At 39.7% G+C, this 26,761-nt stretch overlaps 1 protein-coding gene across 4 annotated transcripts in view; it reads left to right on the top strand.

Moving 5' to 3' along the window:
* Nucleotides 1-26,761, top strand: part of NME8 (NME/NM23 family member 8) — a 54,499-nt gene that overhangs the window by 14,939 nt on the left and 12,799 nt on the right. For all 4 annotated transcript variants that reach the window (XM_042914917.1, XM_042914942.1, XM_042914935.1 and 1 more), the window contains 8 exons: nt 165-231; nt 1,584-1,657; nt 4,593-4,685; nt 6,049-6,236; nt 13,761-13,936; nt 22,021-22,165; nt 23,049-23,156; nt 25,370-25,521. In XM_042914917.1, the coding sequence (XP_042770851.1) occupies nt 165-231; nt 1,584-1,657; nt 4,593-4,685; nt 6,049-6,236; nt 13,761-13,936; nt 22,021-22,165; nt 23,049-23,156; nt 25,370-25,521 (1,003 nt within the window). The remainder of the gene's footprint in view (nt 1-164; nt 232-1,583; nt 1,658-4,592; nt 4,686-6,048; nt 6,237-13,760; nt 13,937-22,020; nt 22,166-23,048; nt 23,157-25,369; nt 25,522-26,761) is intronic.

Below are 26,761 nucleotides of genomic sequence, written 5' to 3'. Positions count from 1 at the left end.
ATTTTAGTGGGAAGATCAGGAAAAGTAGTGTTAGATAAATGCAGGCACATTCCCACTTTACCTTCTATCCCTTGGATTATAGATATTTATTAGAAACAAAATTTCTAAAAATTCTTTTCCTATCATATTAAAATATAACTTCGACTTGCATTTCTCTTCCACAGTATCATGAAATTGTGTTTGTGGACTCAGATGCGGAAGATGGTGAGGAATCACCCTATGAAAGTGCTGGTGAGTAAATTTCCTTCAAAGTAATGGCAAGGGATTCATGTACATGGATGCTCATTAAGGCACTACTTGCAAGAACAAAAAGCTGGTGGTGACATCAATGTCATTGGTAAGGGACTGGTAGGCTAATATGAGACTCCGCTATTAAAAAGCAAACTTTTTTGTTCCTCTTGCCTTTCCTTTGGTCTCTGTTTCTGAAGCCTTTCTGAGGTTACCCGGGACCGGGCATTCCTGTCCCCTGTGACTAACTAGACAGCAGCTTCCTCTTATTTAATCCTTCATCATCTTCCAGAACCTCATGAAAACAATTTCTTCCTCAATGACCCACACACCGGTTTACTTTCCAGTTAACGATCTCGTGTGTGGATTGTCTGTGTAGGTGTGTGAGTGTGTGTTCATACCTTGGAGCAGAGACAAACAGCATGCTCAGCGAGCTATTATGCACTAAAAACTCATCAGAAGAGTGTGTAGAGGGGCGCCTGGGTGGCTCAGTCGGTTAAGCGTCCGACTTCAGCTCAGGTCATGATCTCATGGTCCGTGAGTTTGAGCCCCACATCAGGCTCTGGGCTGATGGCTCAGAGCCTGGAGCCTGCTTCTGATTCTGTGTCTCCCTCTCTCCCTGCCCCTCCCCATTCATGCTCTGTCTCTCTCTGTCTCAAAAATAAATAAAAACATTAAAAAAAAATTTAAAAAAAAATTAAAAGAAAAAAAAGAAGAGTGTGTAGATAAATGTGGATAAATCTGTAGATGGTCAAATCCATCAGTGTGTAATTTTGCTTGCATTGTAGCTCTACTCATCAGTGATACTGAGCTGGATGGATCATGGGTGTGATTTTAACCCATTGTATTAAAATAACTAGTGCCCACCTAACTTTTTTTTTTTTTCTTTTTGCCTATGGACCACCAATTGTTGTGAATGTTTGTCCTGCATGCAAAGATAGGAGCTGCACTTTGGTTCTAAGCAGAAACTCTTTGGTAGTTGGAATGCTGTAATAAGAGCAAAGCTGTCAATGGACACACATGCACTGGACATTAACAGTTCACATTTCATTTATTTTTTTTTTTTAATGTTTATTTATTTTTGAGAGAGGGGGAGAGAGAGCATAAGTGGAGGAGGGGCAGAGAGAGAAAGGGAGACACAGAATCTGAAGCAGGCTCCAGGCTCTGAGCTGTCAACGCAGAGCCCGATGTGGGGCTCGAACTCATGAACTGTGAGATCATGACCTGAGCTGGGGTTGGACGCTTAACGGACTGAGCCACTCAGGCACTCCATATTTTACATTTCTAATTGCCAAATCCTTCATTATCTAGACTTTGTGTCAAGAAAATGAAATTCTTCTATTTTTTTTCCCTAGAGCAACTATACAGTATTGCTATTATCAAGCCCGATGCTGTGATTGCTAGAAAATCTTTAGAAATTAAAAAAAAAGTAAGTGATATTTTCCAACCTTACTTTAAATTAATTGCAGCATAACAACCTCTTAATTGTCAATTTAGAGACAAGCTTACTGTTTAGAGTAAAATAGAACATAACAAATTTCTGGTGCTAGTTATCTTTAAAGGCTCTGAATGTATTGTCTTTACCAAGGCTGGGCCTATTCAAGCATCTTTATTTAAATAACTCTGCTCTACCAGTGCCCAATATTAATGATAAAAATTATAGCCCTCATATTGGATGATAACACATGTTCTTCCCGTTTAGTTATTAGCAACACAAACTTGTTATAAGCTCACATTGGTTTGTTTTGTTTCCTGTATGTTGTGACAAATGCAGGGTCCTTTTTAGATACATGGGAGTGTAAGGAAGCATTTATTGTTTTGCTTTAGAGCCAAAATAAATTTTTTTAAGAGGAAAATCGCATTCTTTTTTTTATTAAAAAAAATTTTTTTTTTTAATGTTTATTTATTTTTGAGACAGAGAGAGACAGAGCATGAACAGGGGAGGGTCAGAGAGAGAGGGAGACACAGAATCTGAAACAGGCCCCGGGCTCCGAGCTGTCAGCACAGAGCCCGACGCGGGGCTTGAACTCACAGACTGTGAGATCATGACCCGAGCTGAAGTCGGATGCTCAACCGGCTGAGCCACCCATGCGCCCCGAAAATTGCATTCTAATCCAAAGGTCAGCAGATGTATAGGGCCAGAGAGTAACTGTTTCAGGTTTGTGGGGCATATGATCTCTGTCACCACTGCTTAACTGCCATCGCATTGAGAAAGCAGCAATAAGCAGGATGTATACAAATGGGAGTGGCTGCACTCCAACAGGCTTTATTTCCAAAACGAGGCAGTACTTTGCTGACTCCTTAACAATGACTTGGCGTTGAAGCAGCGTCAGTAAATTGAAATTTGAAAGAATGTTGTCTGTGAAATAGAGGGTGTCACCTAGGGAGCTATCAGGAGGGATTGGAGGTCTCCTGATGAACTTCCCATCATGCATTCTTTCTTTAGCTACAGCAGTGTTCTCGTTGACTGAACTACACTAAAGTAGATGGTCCATGATCATAGTATTTATGGTCTCTTCCATTTGTGAGTTGATTTAAGTCATATCACTCTCTAAGGGTAGCCCTTTCCTTCCAGATTTTGGTGTGTATGTTGGGGGGGCACAAAACTGTACCCCAATCCCCCATATGTTTCTTACACTTGATAAAGTTTTAAGAAATAATATCACAATGCAATGATTTACTCTTCCTTATTCGAATGTGTTTGAATAGCTAGGACACAGTAACGATTTTTCAAGATTCTATAATTCTTTTTAAGTTGGGGCAGTACAATTAATCATAAGTTCATCTTGATCTTTTTGTTGTTTTGACATAGTAAATAACATTTCAGATATGTAAATTACAAGTATCTCCTAAATACCTCACCTCTGTGGAATACAGTAAAGGGCTAATAACAAACAGGACAAAAAAATCTAAAGAGTGCTTTGACAGGGAGAGAGCCAAACCATAAGAGACTCTTAAAAACTGAGAATAAACTGAGGGTTGATGGGGAGTGGGAGGGGGGTGTGGGTGATGGGCACTGAGGAGGGCACCTATTGGGAGGAGCACTGCGTGTTGTATGGAAACCAATTTGACCACAAATTTCATGTTAAAAAAAAAAGAATGTTTTGAATAGAAAGAAAATGAGCACACTCTATTTTTCAATTAGGGTAAAGGAGAAGTTATCTAGTTTAAATATTTCTTGGATTTTATTTTCTGTTGTCAGACTCTAAGTAATGTAACAAAGACATGATTTGAATATTTAGAAGTTACTCAAATGAGACAGTCAGAAGAGGGTTCAGAAAGATGTAAGTAATGCTCTGCCATATCAACGAGACAAATGAAAGCAGAACCAGTACCGTGTTGACTTTTATTTTATTCTATTTTATTTTATTTTATTTTACTTATTTTATTTATTTATTTTAAAACACTTTTAAAAACATTTGTTTTTTAACATGTATTTATTTTTGAGAGAGCATGAACTGGGGAGGGGCAGAGAGAAACACAGAATCTGAAGCAGGCTGGCTCCAGGCTCTGAGCTGTCAACGCAAAGTCCAACGTGGGGCTTGAACACACAAATCACGAGATCATGACCTGAGCCAAAGTTGAACCCTTAACCCACTGAGCCACCCAGGTGCCCCCGGTGTTGACTTTTATAATAGAAGCAAAAGGTACCTGGTGCTGGATACTCCCAGGTCAAAAAGAGCTCAAATTATTGGTGTTGTTTGATGTCATTCCTGAGTTGCTTTGAACCTGGATTATACTTCTATTTCATCGTTTAGTACCTCATTAGATTTGTCTTATTTGTCTCAAAACTTCTCTTTGTTTCATTTTACCATACTTGAGTGGCACACAAACTGGATTTATCATTAATTTAAGGGTTTTTTTAATGATAAATCACGACTAAATGTTAAATTCTATCCTTCCCCATCATTTGGATAGTTCTTTTTTTTTGCTATAAACTAGACTAGATTATGAGTTAAAGCCTCAACAAAGGAAGGCCTTTTAAAAAATGTTAAAACGATTTTGAAGATAGATGGTTAAAAAAATGCTTATTAATTTGTGTTTTTATGAATGATTCAGAACACGGTATTTTCCCTTGAAATTTAGTTAGTTCTTTCACATTTTGGGGAAAGTCACTTAAATAATAGAAATACTGTGGAGTCTCTGGCTCAAGCCTTAAAAACTGAAATATAGGAGGCCTGAAAAGGGCCTTCTTTGTTCATGTATTTTTAAGCCTCTTCAAACCTAGTGCCTTATGGATCGTATTGAAGTATTTTACCTGAAAACTCATTCAAATCTGTTAAGCACAGGAAACAAATGTCCTTGACTTGTTTTACATGTGGTCCCATAACACGTCTGGATCTGACCTTCCTCTCTACTGGAAGATTCTTGAGGCAGGATTTGTCATAGAAATAGAGGATAAGAGAGTGCTCACTGAACAGCAAGTAAGGGACTTCTACAGTCAAATAGCAGACCAGGTAAGAAAATTAGAAAAAAAAAAAAAAAAAGCCACTGTGTTTTCAAATACAGTGTATATTTTGAATCCATATTTTATTTTTATTTTTATTAAAAATTTTTTTTTTATTGTTTATTTATTTTTGACAGAGAGAGAGAGGCAGAGCATGAGTGGGAGGTGGGGAGGTGGGGTGGGCAGAGAGAGAGAGAGAGAGACAAGAATCCGAAGCAGGCTCCAGGCTCCGAGCTGTCAGCACAGAGGCCGACACGGGGCTCGAACTCACAGGCTGCGAGATCATGACCTGAGCCGAAGTAGGACGCTCAACCGATTGAGCCACTCAGGCGCCCCTGAGTCCTTATTTTAGAAAAACAAACAGATAAGTCTAACTAGCCAAATAAGCTTCTGTTGTCCTGTTGGTGTCCATATCGTGGTAATGCCAAAGAAGGCAGTGATGCAGTCTCCAGTAGAAAACAGTGGCAGCTGAGCGAAAGCAGATGGTCCAATTGTATTTTGTTGGAGTGAAGACCTATTTAACTTATGTCCTCTCAGACTTTCTGCATTGGCCTCTGGAAGTGAATAGCCAGGGCTTTCCGATAGATTTTTATCCCAGGTTGAAGGCTCCTTGTCATAAAGGCTCACAGGGAAGCTTTAATCCTTTCATTATCTGAAAGCCTGTGTCTGGAGCTATTTTCTCTTTTGCCTGGGGGAGTATTAAGAAAGACAGTGCTGTGTTCGAGAAAGTTCAGTGATTTAGGGGTCAGAAGACATAGCTTCCAGAAATGTACTGTCCAATATGGTAGCCATTAGCTACTTGTGGCCGTTTGAATTTAAATTCATTAAAACCAAATCAAATAAAAAATTCAGAGTCTCAGTTGCAAGTGCTCAGTAGCTGCATGTGGCTACCTATGTTGGAGAGCACAGAATGTGTTTTGTCATCAGAGAAAGCTCTAGTGAACAGCACTTTGTCAGCTGGCTGTGACACTCCAACCATCTCTCTTGGCCCCAGGAAAAGGTTGGACCGGGTGCCTCAGTATCACCTGGGAGCTTTTGAGAAAATCTAATTCTAAAGCCGCATCCTAAACCTACTGAATCATGAACTCTGGGATTGGACTTTCCAAATCTGTGTTTCAGCAAGCCCCGTCAGATGATCTGGAAGCATCCTGAAGTTCGAGAATGGTTATTAGATCATCTTTAAGATCAATCCCTGTTAGCTGTGAACCTCTATCCTTCAAAGATGTGTTTGTTAGCAGTGGGCTTATAAAGAGAACACTCCCTTGCCCTGTGATCATGAAGGGGAGGATGTTGCTTGAGTTGGGTGGTGGCTGCCATTTTTGTCGATCCATATCAGAAGCCTGAAGTAGGTAGTTTATCCTCTTATTTTGTAGCCTGACTTTGAAGATTTTGTCCTTTTTATGACAAATGGCCTGAGCCATATTCTAGTGATATCTCAAGGAAATGAAGAACAGCCTGCCTGGGAAGAAACTGAACCCAATCCCGAGACTGAAACTAAAGTGTATGAGGATAATCACCATGAGGTGGCCCCACCTACGCTGAGGAAGGAGAAGCGGTACAGGTAACTCGACACCATTTACATCGTATGAGGACGTAGTGAAGCGTAGTGTCCAAATACCTCAAACACATTTTGAGGTACACATTTAGAACACACATTTTTACGTTGGAACCACAAGTATTTCTTCCAGTCAGTCTAAAAAAGTGTATATTCGGCAAAGCTGGGATTTCCCTGAAAGTGTATGTCAAGAGGATTACAGTCTATGTTTGTCTTTCTAAAGCTGGGCACACCAGTGTGGCCTCCCAGCCTGGGGCCCCAGGGATAGATTGGGACCATGTGTAATCCCTGCCAGGTCTATCTTTTCTGCTGTCTCCCCACATTCACTCCCACTTGCTCCGGGTCCTAAAGACATCAGATGTACTCTCCCCTCTTACTTTCAGCAGTTGGTTATGAATTGCTAAGAACTGAATGGTTGTATGTTTTCACTGATGGGTTTTTAAATAGTTGAAAATGAATGTAATATATACAGTCCCGGTTTCATGCACTGGCGTTTGTGCCTTTTATTCCCCCGAAGACTCAGAAAGTCCACCCAAGAGTCATTGGAACTATGTCTGAAAGAAAGGTGGGTGAGAATCTCTGAGTCTTGAGATTTCATCATGTGGCTGGACAGAGCATCTTCACTGCATTTTCTGGCCAGGAATCTCCAGAACTTTCCTTGTTGTCCTATTAATGTGTGCAGTAGCTTTTCTTGACTAGCTACATCTGCTGGTTCCTACCGATGCTTTTTAGGTAGCAGGAACTAATGTCATTCGTTGCAAGTTTTGAGTGGGATAGAGGGACTTATAGGTAAGTTGGCTGCTGACAAAGAGCTTTGTAAACAGTAGTACTTACTTTCACAGTTTTAACAGGGAATGATGGTCAGTGGTCAGAGGGAAGGTTTGGTGGGGAGAGTTGTGCTCAAAAAGATACCAGGCTTCATACCAGGACTTCTGAGCCATTAAAAAATGTCCTGTGAAACCCTCATTGTTAGCAGCTGGCATAAAAGAAGTCAGTATTCCACTGGTGCCATTGTTCTGGGGCAAGTCTGTGTCACATCTGACTTTGGAAAGCAGTTGTCTCCAAACGTTCGATACCGGCATAATCAGATGAACAATTTAGGCAATTGGCAGGGTGGGCATGGAGTGAGACGTGTTAATCTTGCTTTGGCAAAGTCTGCGGTATTTCCTTTCTGAACTTAGAGACTCCGTTTGCGTTTGGCCCGTCGTTACTCTGAGCAGTGGCCACCAGTAGGCAGCATGGAGTGGTGGGGTTCAAGTTCGTTTGTCTGGGAATCTGTTTTCACAGCTTTTGTTCTGGAGGCAGAGCATAACGGGCTGTGTACAGCTGCTGTCATCTTTTTTTTTTTTTTTAATGTTTATTTATTTTTGAGAGAGAGAGAGAGAGGGAGAGAGCACAAACAAGGGAGGGGCAGAGAGAGAGGGAGGCACAGAATCTGAAGCAGGATCCAGGCTCTAAGCTGTTAGCATAGAGCCCAATGCGGGGCTCAAACTCATGAACCACGATATCATGACCTGAGCTGAAGCTGGATGCTTAACTAACTGAGCCACCCAGGTGCCCTGCTACTTTCATCTTTTAACTAAATCTAAAACCTAAAGGATAAAGAACTAAAACTCTCATGAATGATGTACCCATTTGTTCACTGTTTTTCTTTATGGCCGCCCTTCCCCCACCTCAAAGCCTCCTCACCTTCCTCTATGGGTATTGGGAGGAGGGAGTACTGGTGGGTGAGGAAGAAGGGAAATTAAAAGCAGGACAATTAGACTGGGAGTGGTAGGTGCCTCCTTCTGTGAACGTGAACAGAGCTCCCCGTCTTTGTTGGAGTGTTTGCCCTATGGAGAAAAACTCACATGTGGACCCACATGATTTGGGAGAACTTTCTTCGTGTTGTCACTTGCCCACTGGACCCCATGGCTGGCCCGGAGGAGGGAGTAGGAATCAGGAAGATGGTTCAGGCATCCATGGTTTTCATCCGCATTCCAAATTTGTTCATGATGACTTCTGATTATGGCACGTATATTATCTGTTTACATGTCTGTCTCCTTAATCAGTATATTAAGAACGCAAAGGTCAGAGTCCTTTATCTCTGCTTTCTGGTCATTCTACAGAAGAGGAAGGGCATGGTTCTATTAGCTACATTGTCCAGAGTCATATAAGTAGTTCCTGGCCATCTTCACTAATTCACTCACTCCTGCCTTCCTTCCTTCCTTCACTCATTTATTCTGTTATGCATCCTTCCTTTATGTAGTATTTATTAAAGTCCTGCTATGTGCCAAGTCTTGGGGATACAGAGATGGGTGAAAATTAAACGATCTCTAAAGTCTCTTTTGCTCTAAATCCTTATGACTGAGTAAAGATGATAGTTCCGACCTCCTATAATATATTGCATTTCTCTGGCCACACAAAGTGTCTATTGTATTCTTAGTAACCTATTTATCTCCTATACATGACATAGCTTGTAGACAGCAGGTTTTTCTTTTATAAAACTCTCATTTAAATTAAAGATAATAGGTACAATTTCTAAAATAATCTTTAAAAGTATTTCTGGGATCAGAGCAGTCTGAATACTATACCCCTACTATCTATTCCCATCTCCAGACCTTTCTTGCCTCTCTGGAATCAAAGGGAACCTGTACTAATAAGCATCTGGCCACAGGTGAGGCCTGGAGCTCTGTGTACAGAACGAAAGAGAAGGGGAGGGGACAGGTCACAGGGGACAAGAATCTGGAGAAAACCACCAGCCTTGGGAAGAACAAACACAGACTTGTGACTTCCCGGGACCAGGTTGACACTGAACTTCACTGGGCCTTCCTGACCTTCTGAAAGCCCAAGATGGAGCTGAGTGGGATTACTGAAATGCCCTGCCTTTGAGGACCAGCTCCATAATGGCTCTTACCAGAGGAACAACAACCTGCTCGCTGGTAGCCTAGAGGTCATTCTGGCCTTTCAGCCATAGGGTTTCCATCACCTAAGACACTCAAAACCAGGTGTAAGCCCCAGTAAACAAACCAAGAAAAATGACTGTCTACCAAGGGGAGCCTAGTGGCCAAAGGAAGATCTACACAAACACCAGAACAGAAGCCCAGTGAAAAAGAACTACTAAGGATAGAAAAATCCTCAAATAAAATAATAGTAATAGGAGTTATCATCATAGTAATACTTGCGATCCAAGTGCTACATACACATAAAAAGAGACTTTCCCATTTGAACTATAAAATAAATTATGATTTGAACTCTAAATTCAGTCTGATAGTCATTTGAGACTCGGTTTAATGCCTTGGAAAATCAGATACAAGAAGTAGCTCAAAGGACAGAAAAAAAATGAGACAGACTTCATGAGAGCAGACCAGAAACAACGTGGAGAATGTACTGGAAAGATCAATGTGCTAATAAGAGAGATTCCATACAGAAAAGAAAGAACAGATGAACAAGCTATAACTCAACGAATAATAGGGAAAAAATTTCCTGAAACGAAGAAACACATGCATTTGCCGACTGAAAGGGTTTACGGTGGCCCAGTCTCGACTGATGCAGAGAAACACAGATATGGGAATATCCTGGGAAGACACACTGTATGTCATTTCCAGAGACAAAGAACAGCTCGTGGTGTACTTAGGATGGCCAAAACCCCAAGCAGATAATTTCCTTAACACCCCTCTCCTCTATATGACAATATTATTTTTATTTTTATAAAAATTTTAAAGGATTTTTCTGAGAGGGAGAGAGTGTGAGTGAGTGGGGGAGGGGCAGAGGGAGAGGGAGAGAGAAGCTCAAGAAGGTTCCACCAGCATGGAGCCCGACAGAGGGCTGGATCTCACAACCGTGAGATGACAACCTGAACGGAAATCAAGAGTCAGGCGCTCAGCCGCCTGAGCCACCCAGGCGGCCCATGACAATATTATTTTTAGTACTAGCTATTGAGCAAGACAATAATAGCCAGAAAAAAACCCCATAAATAGTGAAAATTGTCCTTTACAAAATTTTGTGTATATATGAACATAGAAGCAAAAAGTAAAAAATGAATATTATAATATCAAAAATGAAACAATAGGTTAATACTGTTTAATTATATTAATATGTTTTCTTAGAAAGGAAAACATTTGCATACTTATATATATTAGTCTATCACAGAAACAAAGTGCAATTTTTGTTTGCAAGCCTTAAGTTTTGATGATTTGCTAGTGACATTCTCAAAATTGATCTTCACTGGATGTCAATAGAGATACGTAAAATTCCTGTTTCCTGATAAATTCCAGATATTGCAATCTGCCAATAGCTCTGTTATTTTAGAATTGATTCTTATATGCAGAGTAGAAGCTAGAGCACACTGTTTATTAAATGTAAATAATAAAAATGCTAACTTGAAGCCCACACATATATTATTAAAATTTAACACATTATAACCACAGGAATTGTTCAGAATGTGGAGAAAAGTTTTTTGTTTTTGTTTTTTCAAGGAGGAGTAGTAACATACCACTAATGCTATTTAGAATTGCTGGTGCATGGTGATGCTAAGAAGCAGCCCAACTTTTAGTTTAAAAATTGGTTTAAGGCGCCTGGGAGGCTCAGTCGATTGAGTCCGACTCTAGCTCAGGTCATGATCTCACAGTTCGTGAGTTCGAGGCCCACGTCGGGCTCTGTGCTGACCGCTCAGTCTGGAGCCCGCTTTGGATTCTATGTCTCCCTCTCTCTCTGCCCCTCCCCTGCTTGCTCTCTCTCTCTCTTTCAAAAATAAACATTAAAATTAAAAAAAAAATAAAAGAAATGGTTTAAAATTTCTTAGAGACAGTGCATCCCCCAGTGACTTGCACTTTAGGTAATCCCTTTCCACCAACTGCCTGTCTGGCAGCAACTGAGAATAAGTTACTTACAAGGACAAATCTCTGACTGGCATGGGACTTGTCATCAGACTCCTGAGAGAAACAGACCCCCCCCCCCCATCTTAATGAAGATGCTCCACTTTACCTAGTGGAGCAAAGGAAAAAGTTTAGGAACATGCTTAGGAATATATCTCCTGGAAGATATTTGAGGGAAGACTTGTCCAAACAAAAAATGAAAAGAGATACTTCCATCTGAGGGAAAAAAGCGAAGGGAAACAATTCTCCTCAGAGAGGAGAAAGATGAGATAAAGAAGTAACACAGCATTTTAAGGTTCTTTTTTGAGTTTGCAGAAGTGGAGATGGGTGGAGTGTTAGAGCTGAGAAATAGTGTGTGCCAGGATGCAGGAAATACTCAGAACATATGCATTTGGTTACGGAAGCAGGTTAAAGATGGTGACCATTAATGCAGTGGATGAGTATACATGGGACCTCTATGTTAACAAGGGAATACCACGGAATGGATAGCAACTTGCTCAGACCAGCAGATGGGAGAAAGAAAAAAGAAGAAAGTATAATTTAAAATAAATAGTATATATAAAGTAAGATGGAAGGAATATAGTTAAGTATATGGCTATTATACTAAGTATGAAAAGGTTAATTATCCCATTAAATACAGAGATTACAAGGTTAAAGTTTAAAAAAGTTAAAAACCATTATAGTAACAATTGACACAGAGGAGAATCCTCAATGGGTGCTAAAACCATTGCGTGAAAAATATATACACTTTCAAATTGTGTCCTCTCAGATTTCTTCTTATTTACAAAGTGGAAATGGTAGCTTTTCAATGGGGAAAACACTTTGAAGGGAGATATCACTTCAACTACATTAATATCACCAACAATAGGAAAAACTTACATTGCGTATATCATCTTGTGACAAGGACACAGATTCGTATCCTGAAAGTAATAGGAAACTATTGGTCCATCCAGTAGTTTGAAACCATCCCAAATGAGGAATAGTCCACAAAACAACTGGCCTGGACTCTTCAAAATGTCAGTATCATGAAAGACAAGAAGGCTGAATATTGTTAGAGATTAAAAGAGACCAGGGAGATAGGACAATTACATGCAATGTATGGTCCAGGATTAGGAAAAATTACTATTGATGGGACAGTATTTTATGATTGGTGAAATTTGAATATGAACAGTTTATGAGATAAAAGTTTTATATCAAGTAAACTTTCCTGAAGTATTTAGGAGGGTGAATGGTTAAAATATCTGCAGCCTACTTTTAAATGGTTCAGTCAACACACACACACACACACACACACACACACACACACACACACACACAGGAGAGGGGAGGGGGATGAGAGGGATAGAGAGAACAAATGTGGCAAAATGCTAACAGTTGGTAAATCTAGGGTTCATTATCATACTCTTGCAACTTTTCTGCCAATTTAATTTTTTCAAAATAAAGTTTTAAAAACGCACTCATCTACATTCTGTTCAAAAGAAACACACAGGGGTGCCTAGGTGGCTCAGGGGTTAAGCATCCAGCTTCGGCTCAGGTCATGATCTCACGGTTCATGAGTTCAAGCCCTGAGTCAGGCTCTGTGCTAACAGCTCAGAGCCTGGAGCCTGCTTTGGATTCTGTATTTCCCTTTCTGCCCCATCCCCTGCTCATGCTTTGTCTCTCTCTCTCAAAAATAAATAAACATTAAAAATTTGTTTTTAAAAAGAAACAAAGAAAAATAAAAGGGATATATCTATCTATCTATCTATCTATCTATCTATCTATCTATCTCCAGGCAAAATAAAGTATTAGAATTGAACATTACAAGTGCTAAATTTAATAAAGAAGGACATGATGTGAAAACAACATTTATGAAGTAGATATAGTCATCAAAAAGTGCCCTGATAGAATTACATATACTCTATAAATATATGTAGCCTTAAATCCCACACATACATTTTCTTTGTTTACAAGAAAGCCTTAACACATTTTTTAAAATTAAGATTTCACCACACGCATTTGCTAGTTATAATCCAATAAAATTGGAAATAAACAATAAAAAGATGACTGGGGCGCCTGAGTGGCTCAGTTGGTTGAGCGGCCAACTTCGGCTCAGGTCATGATCTCACAGTCTGTAGGTTTAAGCCCTGCATCGGGCTCCGTGATGACAGCTCAGAGCCTGGAGGCTGCTTTGGATTCTGTGTCTCCCTCTCTCTCTGCCCCTCACCCGCTCATGCTCTGTATCTCTCTCTCTCAAAAATGAATAAACATTAAAAAAGATTTTTTTTTAAATATGACCAAAATGTCTTATGTATTTGAAAACACACCATGTTCTTCTAAATGATCCTTGACTCAAAGACAACCTTAAGAAAAGTAGAAACTACCTGCAAAGCTTAACATGAAGGAAAGAAAAACGTGTTTAACCATATTTTATGTTGGTCTTCTTTATCCTCCCAAAAAGTCAAAACATACATGATTTCATGTAATTGAGTTTTGGATTGGTTCAACAAAAAATTGAATTAAATGCATATTTTTTGATTTGATAGAAAGATACAACTTTACATGAAAATTTAATTTTTGTTTATTTTATTAAACCATTAAAGTATTTGTGAACTTATTACCAGTTTTAATTTTCTAGCATGGTTATTAAATTTCAGCTTACAATAATCTTAAATTACATTTTGGATTTCCACAGTTTACAAGAATATCTGGAAAGACAACATATATCTCAGCTCTGTGATATTGAAGAGGGTATAGCTAACGTTAATAAGTTTATTGATATGTTCTTCCCTGATTTTAAAAGTATGAAAAACCTCAAATTAGAAAAGATCCTGGCATTACTTCGACCAGATCTCTTTCAAGAAAAGAAAGGTAAGAAATAAGTATAAATAAACCCTAGTATAATTGCATCAAAGACTATTATTTTAAAATTTAACATTGAAGAAAAAAGCACCTGAAATAAGAAATTTAGTTAATACTAATCTAATTTCTCAATGATAAAGAATAACACATTTTTGTAGGTAAAGAGTTTGCAAATTATTTTCTAACATTTGAATTTGTTAAAGTAGATTTTAATATGGTAGGACTTATATAATAAAGATTGGACTTTATATCTGAAATGCCTTGAATTAATGCACCTCCTCATTAATTGTGTGATTTGATACTTTACCAAGTCTATTTCTTCATGTATAAAATTCAGAAGATTAAAATGAGGGGCATCTGGCTGGCTGAGTTGGTGGAGCGTGTGACTCTTGATCTCGGGGTCATGAGTTTCAGCCCCACGTTGGGAGTAGAGCATACTTAAAAAAAATGAGAAAACATAAAGTGCCTGGCACTTGAAGGGTGCTAGTTATTTTTTTAAGTTTGTTTATTTTGAGACTGAGAGAGAGAGTGAGTGTGAGTGGGCGAGGGGCAGAGAGAGGGAGAGAGAGAATCCCAACGACGTTCCACATTGTCAGCCCAGAGCCCAATGCAGGGCTCAATCTGGTGAACTCTGAAATCATGGCCTGAGCCAAAGTCCAAAGTGGGATGCTTTTTAACCAACTGAGCCACCCAGGCTCCCCAGGGTGCTAGTTATTTTTAGCCTTATCCCATATTCACCTGGCAGGGGGAATATGACAGAATAAGAATTCACACCATACATGCACACTCTTAGTTCTTTTTTATAGCTGGTATATGGGAATACAGTTGATATTTGTATATTGACCTTATGTTCTTTGACTTGGTAAACTCACTTGGTTCTAGAAGCTTTGGTGTAATTTTCTTAGGAATTTCTATGTAGACCAGGGTTTCTCAACTTCAGACCTACTTACGTTGGGGGCTAGATGATTCTTTTGTTGAAAGGGGCGTTATCGTGTGCACTGTAAAATGTTTATAGCATCCTTGGCCTCTTGTCACTTGATGCCACTAGCATCCTCTCCGCCCCCAGGGCGATAACCAAAAATATCTCCAGACATTGTCACAAGCACCCTTGCAGGACAAAATATCAGGCCAAGAGCCCGTGAAGGGGACAGTAATATCATCTGCAAATCCAGACAGTTTTACCTCTTTCTTTGGAAGTGTCTTCCGCTTACCTCATTGAACTAGCTAGAACTCTCTGTTGATGCTAGCAAGATGTTAGGCTTGCTTTATGCTTTACCTTACAGCAAAGCACTCGGTCTTTTACCGTGAAGCACAACATTAGCTCTAATATACCCCTCACCTGATTTTTAAAAACCCCACATGTTTTTACTTTGGGGAGTTTTTTTTTTTTTTAATATCATGAATAGATATTGTGTTTTCTCAATTATTTTTTCTGTATCTACTGATCTGATTATATTTTATTTTCTTGAGTTTGAGAATACAGTAACTACTTTGATTTTTGAATGTTGGACCGGCCTTGCGTCCTTCAGAAAAGCCACACTTGGTTGTCTATTGTTCTCTTTAAAAATAGCTGGATTTGATTTTTTTAATATTTTGTTGAGGCGTTTTGTGTCTACATTCATGAGAAATATTTGTTGTTTTCCTTTCTTGTAGTGTCTTTATCTGGTTTTGGTGTCAGGGTAACGCAAGCCTTATAAACGTGAGATAAGAAGTTGTCAGTCCTCTTCTCTGGAAGAGATCATGTATAATTCATGTTACGTCTTTCTTAAATGTTTATTAGAATTTACCAGGGAAACTTATCTGGGCCTAGAATTTTCTTCTTTAGAATGTCTTAGCTTTGTTTTCCTTCTTAAATCCTTTAAAATATGGACATATTTTTTAAATGACCAGACCATATTTTAGAAAGGTTTTAGATTTACAGAAAAATTAAGAAAGATAGTACAGAGTTTCCATATCCCTATCCACCCCCTTCCAACAGCTTATCCAATTAACACCTTATATTATGGTGAAATATTTTTATAATTAATGAACCAGTATTGAAATGTTATTAACTGAAGTTCATAGTTTACAATAATGTTCACTCTTTGTTTTGTACATTCTATGGTTTTTAATAAATGCATAACGTCATGTATCCCCTTTACAGTATCACACAGAATAGAATCACTGCCCTAAAAAAAATCCCCTTTTCCTGTTCTCCCTTCCTCCCTCCCAACTTCTGGTGACCACTGATCTTTTGCTGTCTCTAGTTTTTGCTTTTTCCAGAATGTCATACAGTTGGAATCATAGAGTATGTGGCTTTTCAGACTGATTCCTTTCACTTAGCAATATGCACTTAAGACACCAAAAATTGTGTTGTAATTTTTTGCTTTTCAACAGTGCTGACTTTTTAAAGAACTTCAGAGGAGGAAAATGTTTATTATATTCACCCAGATATTTACTGTTATCTTCTATTCCTTTTGGAAGTTCCACGTTTCCCTCTGATATCATTTCCCTTCTACTCAAAGAACTTTAGCACTTTTTTTTTAAGAGCAGGTCTGGTGGCAATAAATTCAATTGGTTTTCTTTCATCAAAGAAAGTCTTATTTTCTTTCTTTCAAAAAAAATGTTTTAAGTTTATTTTTTGAGAGAGACAGAGCACAAGGCAGGGAGGGGCAGAGAGAGAGAGAGGGTGAGAGAATCTCAAGCAGATTTTACATTGTCAGTGCAGAGCCCGATGCAGGGCTTGAACTCACAAACCATGAGATCATGATTTTAGCTGAAACCAAGAGTCGGATGCTTAACTGACTGAACCACCCAGGTGCCCCAGAACGTCTTTATTTTCATTCCTGAAGGATATTTGTACTGATATAGAATGCTGGTTTTCCAGTTCATTTCCTTCAGCACTTTAAAAATGTTGTGCCACTGCCTTCTGGCTTTACTGGTATCTAATGAAAAATCCATGGTCATTCAACGCATTTTTTTCCTTATATGTAATATAGCTTTTTATTTGTTTATTTATTTTGGGGATTGCTTTCAAGATTTTTTCTTTGGTTTTTAACAGCTTTATTATTATGCATGTGACTATACCTTTCTTTGAGCTTATCTTTGACTTTGGGGTTCCTTGAACTTCTTGAATCTATAAATGTCTTTCACCAAATTTGAGGAATTTTCCACCATTATTTCTTTAAATTATCTTTTCCGTGCCAACTCTTTCACCATCTGGGACTTTTGACATTGTCTTACAGACTCCTGAGGCTTTGGCCTAAATTTGTTTTCTCTGTGTAGTTCTGATTGGATCATTTCACTTGTGTTAGCTTTAAGATTGAAATCTGTGATCTTCTTGTTGGCATTCGGCCCATCCAATGAATATTTATTTCAGTTGTAATGTTTTTCAGTTTTACACACCTCATTCGGTTCATTTTTGTAACTGCTATTTCTCTGCTGAAAACTTTCATCTTTCCAGTCATTTCAAGAGTGTTCATCCTTACTTCATGGAGCATTATAATTGTTCCTTCAAATTCTTTATCTGAATATTTCAATATCTACATTGGAGTTCTTGAGATTTACTTAGTTCTTTTTTTTTTTTTTTTAAGTTTTTATTTATTTACTTTGAAAGAGACACAGGGGATGGGGCAGAGGGAGAGGGAGAGAGAGAATACTAGGCAGGCTCCACACTGCCAGCTCAGAGCCTGATGTGAGGCTTGAACCCACAAGCCATGAGATCATGGCCTGAGCTGAAGTCCAGAGTAGGATGCTCAACTGCCTGAGCCACCAGGTGCCCCAAGATTTGCTTAGTTCTTTATAGGTTGCATAATTTTGTATTGTATTTTAGTTCTTGGTCACTTGAGTATTGTTATGAGACTGATGAATCGTGTTAAAGTCTTTTAGAGAATGTTGACTTCTTGTTTGTTTCAGAAGTCAGTTGGTCAGGTTAAGACCACATGTCCCATCCCACTTTCTATGGGTTGTTTCCAATGTCAGTTGCATTTTCAAAGTTTTTGTATGCTATTCTGGACTTCACAGCTTAGAACTCACTCGGAGACCTAGGTGATGCTCGATACTGAGGTTCAATTCTCAAGCCACTAAGTTGCCACTTATCAGCCCAACCATAGTCATTGCTTGGGGGGTCAGTCCACTACTTCAAACACAGGTCTAGTCAGTCGCTTTCCCCCCCGGTCCCCACCATCTCTGGCTGTATCTCATAAGCCGCTGTTCTTTGTCCTCTGGATGGATATCTGGGGTTTTAGCCTCCCTGTGTGATTGGGCACAGCCCACGTTTAGGACTGCCTCCTAAATGTGAGGAAAAATGTGGAGGTGAGAAAAAAAGTAACAGGGTTTTCCCCACACTGTTCAGGCCACAGAGGCCCCCCTTCCCAGGCTCACTGGTTAAAGGGAAGGACTTGCTCTCAGTTTTAGGTGCTTGCAGGGCCTCCGCTCCCTTCACAGTACATTTCATGGCTGGGGCTTACCTTCTAGTAGGTCCAGGAGAGGGAAAAAGCAAAATCAAAACGAAGAAGCCTCCTAAAATGGGGATATCCTCCCAAGTCTCCATCCCACAAGATGGAGTTTAGCAGAGTTTTATTCCTCTCTCCATGCTCAACCCCACCCCAGTTATAATATCTGTGGTCTTAATTTTTGTGACTGTTGTTTGAAGTTTTAGTATACCGATGGTGGTGGTGATGTTACTTTTATGATGCATATCTTATCTTTTGATAATATTTTGCAATTTATATCTTGTTTATGGTCAGGTTTACAACGGGTATGTTTAGAATTTTTCTTATATAAATTGGTTTTCCTGTTCCCACAGTCCTTAGATCTATTAATTTCCCACTTTTTAATCACTTAGTTATATTTTCTCAGTTACCTGAAATATATATATATATATGTATATATATATATATATACATATATATATATTTTAATTTTTTAATGTTTATTTTTGAGAGAGAGAGAGAGACAGCGTGAGTGGGGGAGGGGCAGAGAGAGAGGGTGACACAGAATCCGAAGCAGGCTCCAGGTTCTGAGCTGTCAGTGCAGAGCCAGACGTGGGGCTCGAACTCACAAACCATGAGATCATGACCTGAGCTGAAGCCGGATGCCTAACTGACTGAGCCACCCAGGCACCCCACACCTGAGGCATATATTTAAACACGTTTTTGAAAAAGATATGTACTTCTTTCGTTTTCTGAACGCTGGCATATTTAAGAATATCTTTTGTTACCTTTGTGTATAAAGGAAACTTACCTGACTATATATTTTTAAGAAATAAATCCCCCATCCCCAAACCTATAGACTTTTTGCATTGAGGAGGAAAGTCTGTTTTCAGCCTGGTTTTTGTTCCTTTGCAGATAATTCAGTTTTTATTATGTTTTGTTTGTTTGACTTAGATACTTGTAGAATTTTCCCTCATTACTCAAAAATTTCCAAGATTTTGTAGATATATCAGAATGAATTGGTCATGGGGCACCTGGGTGGCTCAGTCAGTTAAGCCTCCGACTTTGGCTCAGGTCATGAACTCATGGTTCAAGAGTTCGAGCCCCACGTTGGGCTCTGTTCTGACAGCTCAGAACCTGCAGCCTGCCTCGGATTCTGTGTCTCCCTCTTTCTGCCCCTCCCTTGCTCTCACTCTTTGTTTCTCTCAAAAATAAAACATTAGGGGCACCTGGGTGGCTCAGTCGGTTAAGCATCCGACTTTGGCTCAGGTCATGATCTCGCGCTCCGTGAGTTCCAGCCCTGCGTCGGGCTCTGTGCTGACAGCTCAGAGCCTAGAGCCTGCTTCGGATTCTGTGTCTCCCTCTCTCTCTGGCCCTCCCCCGTTCATGCTCTGTCTCTCTCTGTCTCAAAAATAAATAAACGTTAAAAAAAATTAAAAAAATAAATAAAACATTAAAAAAATTTTTTAAAAGAAAAGAATGAACTGGTTTTGGGGTACCTGGGTGGCTCAGTCGGTTCAACGTCTGACTCTTATTTCGGCTCAGGTCATGATCTAATGGTTCATAGGTTCAAACCCCATGTCATGCTCTGCGCTGTTAGCATGGAGCCTGCTTGGGATTTTTCTCTCCCTCCCTCTCTGCCTCTCTCTCTCACTCTCTTTCTCAAAATAAATAAATAAATATTTTTTAAAAAAGAATAAACTGGTTTTTCCATATTTATTTGGTTACTAACCACCTGACTTAGCGATTTGTCTGTGATAGAGGAGATAGAAGATAGCAAAGTGCTCTAGGCTTTGAAGTATGATTTTTATGGATGAGGTTATTCCATGAAGCATCCTTACAATTGCTAGGTGCTTTGTCTAGGAGTTCTCTGCATCCCCACACCTGCCACTGAACGTATGCATCCAGTAGCATCACTGAATTACTTGAGGTGATGTCTGAAAAGCCTCATGGACACTATGCAACAAAATAAAATAGTTATTATCATATCTATCATATTTGTCTACATTGGAATTTGAAGCGGAACCGAATCCTCGAGTAATGAGGTCAAGGAAACGCAATACCATCTTGCAAATAGTGGTACTCCCCATGCTTTTTACTTTAATCATTGGAAACTGAGGCCCCTCTGTGTTGTGTTGTAATTCTTGTGATCACCCATCTGAGAGAGTGCCAACTAAGGAGAGGCTCATTGAGTCTAGTTTCTTTAACTTTATGGAGCTTTGCTTTCCCTAAATATTTTTCCTCAGCTTTTCTCATAAGCCATGACAAGAAGCCATCCTATGCAAATTGTTTGAGGATTTGCTGTCACTTTTAAACTGTTGGCCACTAGGTACCCTCATATGAGAAAACATTTTTTGTTTTTGTTTTTGTTTTTGTTTTTTAATTCAGCAATGCAAAAACCTTACAAATTATTTCAGTCTCCTCTAAGGATTCCTCCTTAAAAAAATTTTTTTTTTAATGTTTATTTTTGAGAGAGAGTATGAGCTTGTGGGCGGAGGTGGGGGGGGGACTGCAGAGGAGGGAAGGAGGAGGAGGGAAAGGGAAGCAGGGAGGAGGAAAGGGGACAGGGGCAGGGAGGGAGACACAGAATCTGAAACAGGCTCCAGACTCTGAGCTGTCAGCCCAAGGCGGACATGGGACTTGAACCCACGAACCGTGAGATCATGACCTGAGCTAATACTTAACCCACTGAGCCACCCACGCACCCCAGGATTCTACCTTTTAAAATCCAAGAACTATGTAAACATTCTGTTTTTTCTTCCTCTTGTCTGTGAGCTCGTTCTGAAGCATATTATTGCTTAAACTCTATTAACTTGTATGTTTTCTTGTTTGTTTTACTCTTTCCTAACAATGGTTTGCTTAGGCTGAGTCCATTAACTCTATTCCATGCCCAGCAGGGGAGAGGATGCATTTTCAGCTAGGTTGCATTTTTGGCTTTGAGTGGGGCCCAGTGCTGTCCGGGCCCTGAGTCAGCATTTGTGTTTTGGGTTTTGCCTTCTTTGTTACAAGATGGCCTCACAGCTCTAGGCCTCATGCCGCTGAAATGCCTTAGACAGGACAGAAGGTGGTGTAGGGCAGGGAAGCCGTCCCCCTGGGTACCTCTCTCAGAAGCAGCCCCAGTCCAGGTCCTTTGTGTATCATTGACCAGATCTGGGCAGCATCGCCACCTGTCCATAAGGGAGGTTGGAGAAGTTGAGTATTGCATTTTCTAGACTTCCACAGTGGGACGTCGCCAGAGAAGGAGGAGACTGAGAAATACTTTTGGGTTTCCAATCATCGTGTTTCTCCCCAAGTGGGACAAGTAAAATAGGGCTAGTGAAGATATAAACTGTTTACACATACTTATGTAATTGTGTTAACTGGTTATTTTGGTTACTGTCTATACCCACGCACACGCTCGTGTGTGCACCTAAGGAAAAGGTTTACTAGTGAGACACCTCTGCTTGTGTGTATGCATGTGTGTGATTCCTGTGTGACGAAAAATCAGACACAGCGACATAAATCATAATTCGGTACGTTAAGAATGCTGTTCACCTTAAAATCTGAGAAGCTATTTTTGCCAACTTCTAAATTTCATATGAGGATGAGAGGCATTATATGCCTTCATAATAATACATTCAGTCTGGTATGGATAGCCAGCAACCCATCAGTTTAACACTTATCATGTGACTTTTTATTTAGAGAATGTTTTAGGTATCATCCATGATGAAGGCTTTAAAATACTGATGCAGAGACCAATCGTATTGTCAGAAGAAGAAGCACAAACACTGTGCAAGGAATATGAAAATGAAGATTATTTTGAAAATCTTATAAAAAAAATGACCAGGTAAAGTAGATTTCAGGTTTAGAAGGCGCAATCTGATTTAGTCTTATTTATCCATTTAAATTCTAGTTCATTGACATACAATGCGATTTTGGTTTCAGAGTAGAATTCGGTGATTCATCACTTCCGTACAACACCCAGTGCTCATCCCAACAAGTGCCCTCTTTAGTACCCGTCACCCATCTGGCCCATTCCCCACCCACGTCCCTCCATCAACCCTCAGTTTGTTCTCTGTCTTTAAGAGTCTCTTGTGGTTTGTTTGGTTGAGTTTTGAATCATTTAAATCTTCTTCTGAACCTGCCCTGGTCAAGCTGCCACACCTCTCAGTTCTGTAACCATGTGCTGAGTCTCCTTCTTTGCCAGTCTCACCCCCACCTCAAGTCTCTGCTCAACTGTCTCATCTGCTCTCGTCCCCCTGGAATGCTACTGGAGCAATGGAAAGGCCCAAGTGAAGTCACTGGAATCCGCTGAGTCGAGTGCCAGAAATCTGTGGTGTGTGACATCATGTCCAAGTAGAGAACTCACTGACTCTCGAGGGTTTTGGTAGTCCTAGCGATCATTAGTCCAAGGAGAATAAGATGCTAGAAATCTGTCAGGTTTCTGGAAGGGTAAGTGAAATAGCAGCTGGGACAGAAATCCAGCAAGGGTACATGAATCAGCAGGAATATGGGAATACTATATAGGAACCTGTCTATCAGAACCAAGGTCCTTCTCTTCCCTTCCTTAGTCTGCTTCCATACTTGTATAAGGTGCTCAATATACTCTTGGGAGTACACTGATGGAAATTAGTCTTAGAGTCTTGGTAAAAGAATCATCTCGACTTGTATTATCTATACATATTTAGCTACTGAGCCATAATATACGGCTTTTTTTTTTCTTTTAACAGCGGTCCATCTCTAGCCCTTGTTTTATTGAGAGACAATTGTTTACAACACTGGAAAGAGTTAATTGGGCCCAGCAGTGTTGAAAAAGCCAAGACATCTGTTCCAGAGAGGTAGGATTCATACCGTGGGTCCCAAACTTTTTTCATGGGAGACACTTTAATTTTATTTTGGATGTGGGTACAAGAGCCACAGCTCCAGTCCAAGAGAGGCTCTCAGAAAAACTACTTTCCCTGATTGTGACTGGAGGCCCAGTCCAATGGCAGCTCAAATAGAGCCAGGGCTTTGCAGACGAAGGTTTTGGGATGCTCAGTGTGGGGATGGGAAGTAAGTGGTGTACCCAGCCAAAAAGCCATCTCTTGGCCTTGGTAGGAATCAATTCAGGAGAGGAAAGGCCCATCCTTCAAGTGAGCAAGAACAGAGATGTTCTATCAGATACAGAAAACTTGCCATACGTGTTGGTATAATAAATAACAGTACTAATGAAGCATCACATGTAACCGTTGAAATGTTTTCTTTTGGGTAGGATATCTGGAATCTGACTTGTTCTGCATGGACACATTTTACCCCTTATTTAGCCCTACAATTACCATAAAGGATAATAGGGTTAGACGGTCTGTAGAATCACTTAATGAAACGTAGCATAAAAGGCAAGGTATAGCATTCGAGACAGAAATTCCTATCAACACAAGGCCTACACTTCTAGCCATACTGTTCTAGAAATTACAGTTTCAAGTGTGAAGGTAGTGCACCAGCATGGAGGTACATTCTCCCGGTGAAGGCAGGCACTCAGTAACTGCTCCTCCCTACCCCACTATTATAGTGAGGATTCCAACCAAAGCCCTTATGCCCCCTATGTTGCTACAAGTTCACAGCTAATCTTGACTGTTATTTATGGTTCCTCCTTTCCCAGTTTCCGTGGCTCCACCCAGTTCCTTCAGGTTGCTGTTAGAATAACTCAGCAGAGCTCTGCCCTTTCCTGCACTTGGGTCAGATTCAGCACTGCCTGGCTTAATCTGAAATAAGGTCATTTGCATAAAGGAGAAACACAGCAACCCTCACACTCATCACCTACTCCCTCTGTCCTATCCTCCCCTTCACACACACTTTTCTCAATAATCATGTCTCATGGCACCACGGAGGGGCTGGTTGTTGTTCTCTGCAGTGAACAGAGTAAGTGCTGGTGATATGTTAGGTGACATATTATACATTCATTGTGCAAATCCCCTACCCCTGGAAAACCAGGCTCCAAGGGTCTTGGGTTGCAAACATCTTCAAATCAGAGGTGAGAGAACCGCCAAGGATCAAGTGGGAAGTTCAAGTTGGATAAGGCAAAAAGGAAATCTGAATGCATCAGTAAAAGCAGAGAGGCAAGAAGAGGGTCTGAGGACCGAAAGCCAATGACCAGTAAAGTCAGGTCATTAACAGGAAAGGACATTATTCGCTGTGGCTGGATTTTGTGGGTTGGCAATTCAGGACTATGTGTAAAGGGCAGAGAATGAAATAAGGAGTGTGTGTATCCTCTACTGAACCGTATATAGATAAAGAGACAGGAAAAAGGGCAACTGAAAAAAACATCAAGGAGCAACAATTGATTTAGGAAGTGTATGTATTCCTCTATGGTAGAGGAAGCAGATCCAGAATAAACTGCCTAACTCAACATACCCAGTACCATCAACCTCACTCTTGCCTCTTCCCATGAACCCATCCTGTATGCTCCTCTTTTATCACTGTACTTGCTCTGCTGGACGGTTCCATTGCGGTATCTTTTGGATTCAGTGTTTGTGATTCGGGATCCACGTTATAGAGTCAAATGCCGTCTCTAGAGCTCTATAATATTTAGTGATGACAGAAGGGAGATGAATATGGAGAGCTTAATAGGCGCCATATGTTTCAAATGTATCATCTGATTCCACCCTCAAAAATCTCCTTCCAGAACAGTTTTACTATTTGTATTTGAGACGGTTCAAGCACAGAGAGGTTAAGTAATTGCCCAATGACACATAGCTAGCGAGTAGTGCAGCCGGGATTGTACAGTCTGCATTTTCACCGCACCAAGGCATCCGTTCGTTCTTTCAGAGTCAGCTGTAAATATTCACATCGTGGTTATTTAAATGTTCATGCTCTGTCTTCCTGATGACTGTTACCTCCTTATAAGGAAGTAATATGCTCCAAGCCACTCTGTCATTATTGCCTTTCGCATAATGTCTAGATCAGGAATGAGTTGCTTGATAACTTTTGAACAATTCATATAAATAGTGTTCTGTTGTGTTGGCTTATACTGTGTTATGTGATGCTCTAATAGTTCTTGACTTCATTTTCAAAGCTTATGCGTGCAATTTGCAGTGGAAGGTTTGCCTATCAACCAGTTGTATGGAAGTGATTCGTTAGAAACTGCCGAAAAGGAAATACAATATTTCTTTCCTCCTCAACAGACTTTAGCACTGATTAAACCTCATGTAACACAGGAACAAAGAGGTAAATATTTAGAAATGAAAGTCAATGTATACATCCCCTTCAAATTTTGTGAAAATTTTCAAACTATGCAATGAACACCCATATCCCTTCATCTCGATGTAACAATTAGCTCTTGTCATATTTGTTCTGTCTCCCTCCTTCCCTCATCCTTCTTTCTGTCTCCCTCATAATCAAAATGATGACGAATTTTGTTCAAGTCCTTTTAGAGTTGATGGAGTTGATGGAGACGATGTTTTTCTCCATAGATATATTACCACGAAAGATAATGTTAATGATATTTCTAATATCAAGCCATTCTTCCATTCCTGTGTAAATTACACTTAATCATGAGGTATTTTTTAAATGTGCTTTTGAATTCTAGTTGCATATATTTTATTTGGGATTTTTCACATTGAGACTGACAATGATATTGGTCCATCCTTTTCATTTTTTTTGTGCAAGGTTAAATAACAATGTAATACTTCATAAAAAATGTGAATGCCTTTGTTTTCGGCACTCTGGAGGAGTTTAAGCAGCAGTGGGATTGCTGTTTGAAGGTTTCCCATGAAATCTTTCCCATGAAAATTTCTGGGCCTGGTTTCAATGGTTATTTCTACCCTGTCATTTCTTAGTTTGTTGTCTCAAACAAACAGAATTTGATTTATTTAGGAGTTAGTTCTCTTTTTCTAACTCATTACTTTCTGTTGTTGTTGTTGTTTTTTTTTTAATTTTCACCTTCCTTTGATTCTCTAGTAGTTTTAAAAAATGTTCTTCTAGCTTTTTAAATTAGATCTTTAATTCATTTATTTTCATTATCTTATTTTTGTCAATGTAAAATTTTGAAGTTATATGTTTTCCTTGATTACTGGTTTAATCTTCTGATTATTCCATAGATTTTATTTCATTAAAAAATTTTTTTTAATGTTTATTTATTTTTGAGAGAGAGAGAGAGAGAGAGAGAGAGAGAGAGAGAGAAAGCCAGGGAGGGGCAGAGAGTGAAGTAGACATATTTTTTATGAAGCTGTCAGCACAGAGCCCAACGCGGGTCTTGAACTCAAGAACTGTGAGATCATGACCTGAGCCGAAGTCAGACGTTTAACTGACTGAGCCACCCAGGCACCCCTCTCATAAATTTTAATGCATAGTGTTGTCATTAACGTTATTTTTTTGAAATTCTGCACTGTGCCTACAATATTCTTTCTCTACTTGTCTGCTTGGTGATCATCTCTTACCGTTTCTGTACTTAACACAAAGATCGGCC

Source organism: Panthera leo, chromosome A2, assembly GCF_018350215.1.
Source record: "Panthera leo isolate Ple1 chromosome A2, P.leo_Ple1_pat1.1, whole genome shotgun sequence".
Classification (NCBI taxonomy): domain Eukaryota; kingdom Metazoa; phylum Chordata; class Mammalia; order Carnivora; family Felidae; genus Panthera; species Panthera leo.
Note: the sequence above shows the minus strand (reverse complement) of the source record. Positions and strands in the feature narration are given on the sequence as shown.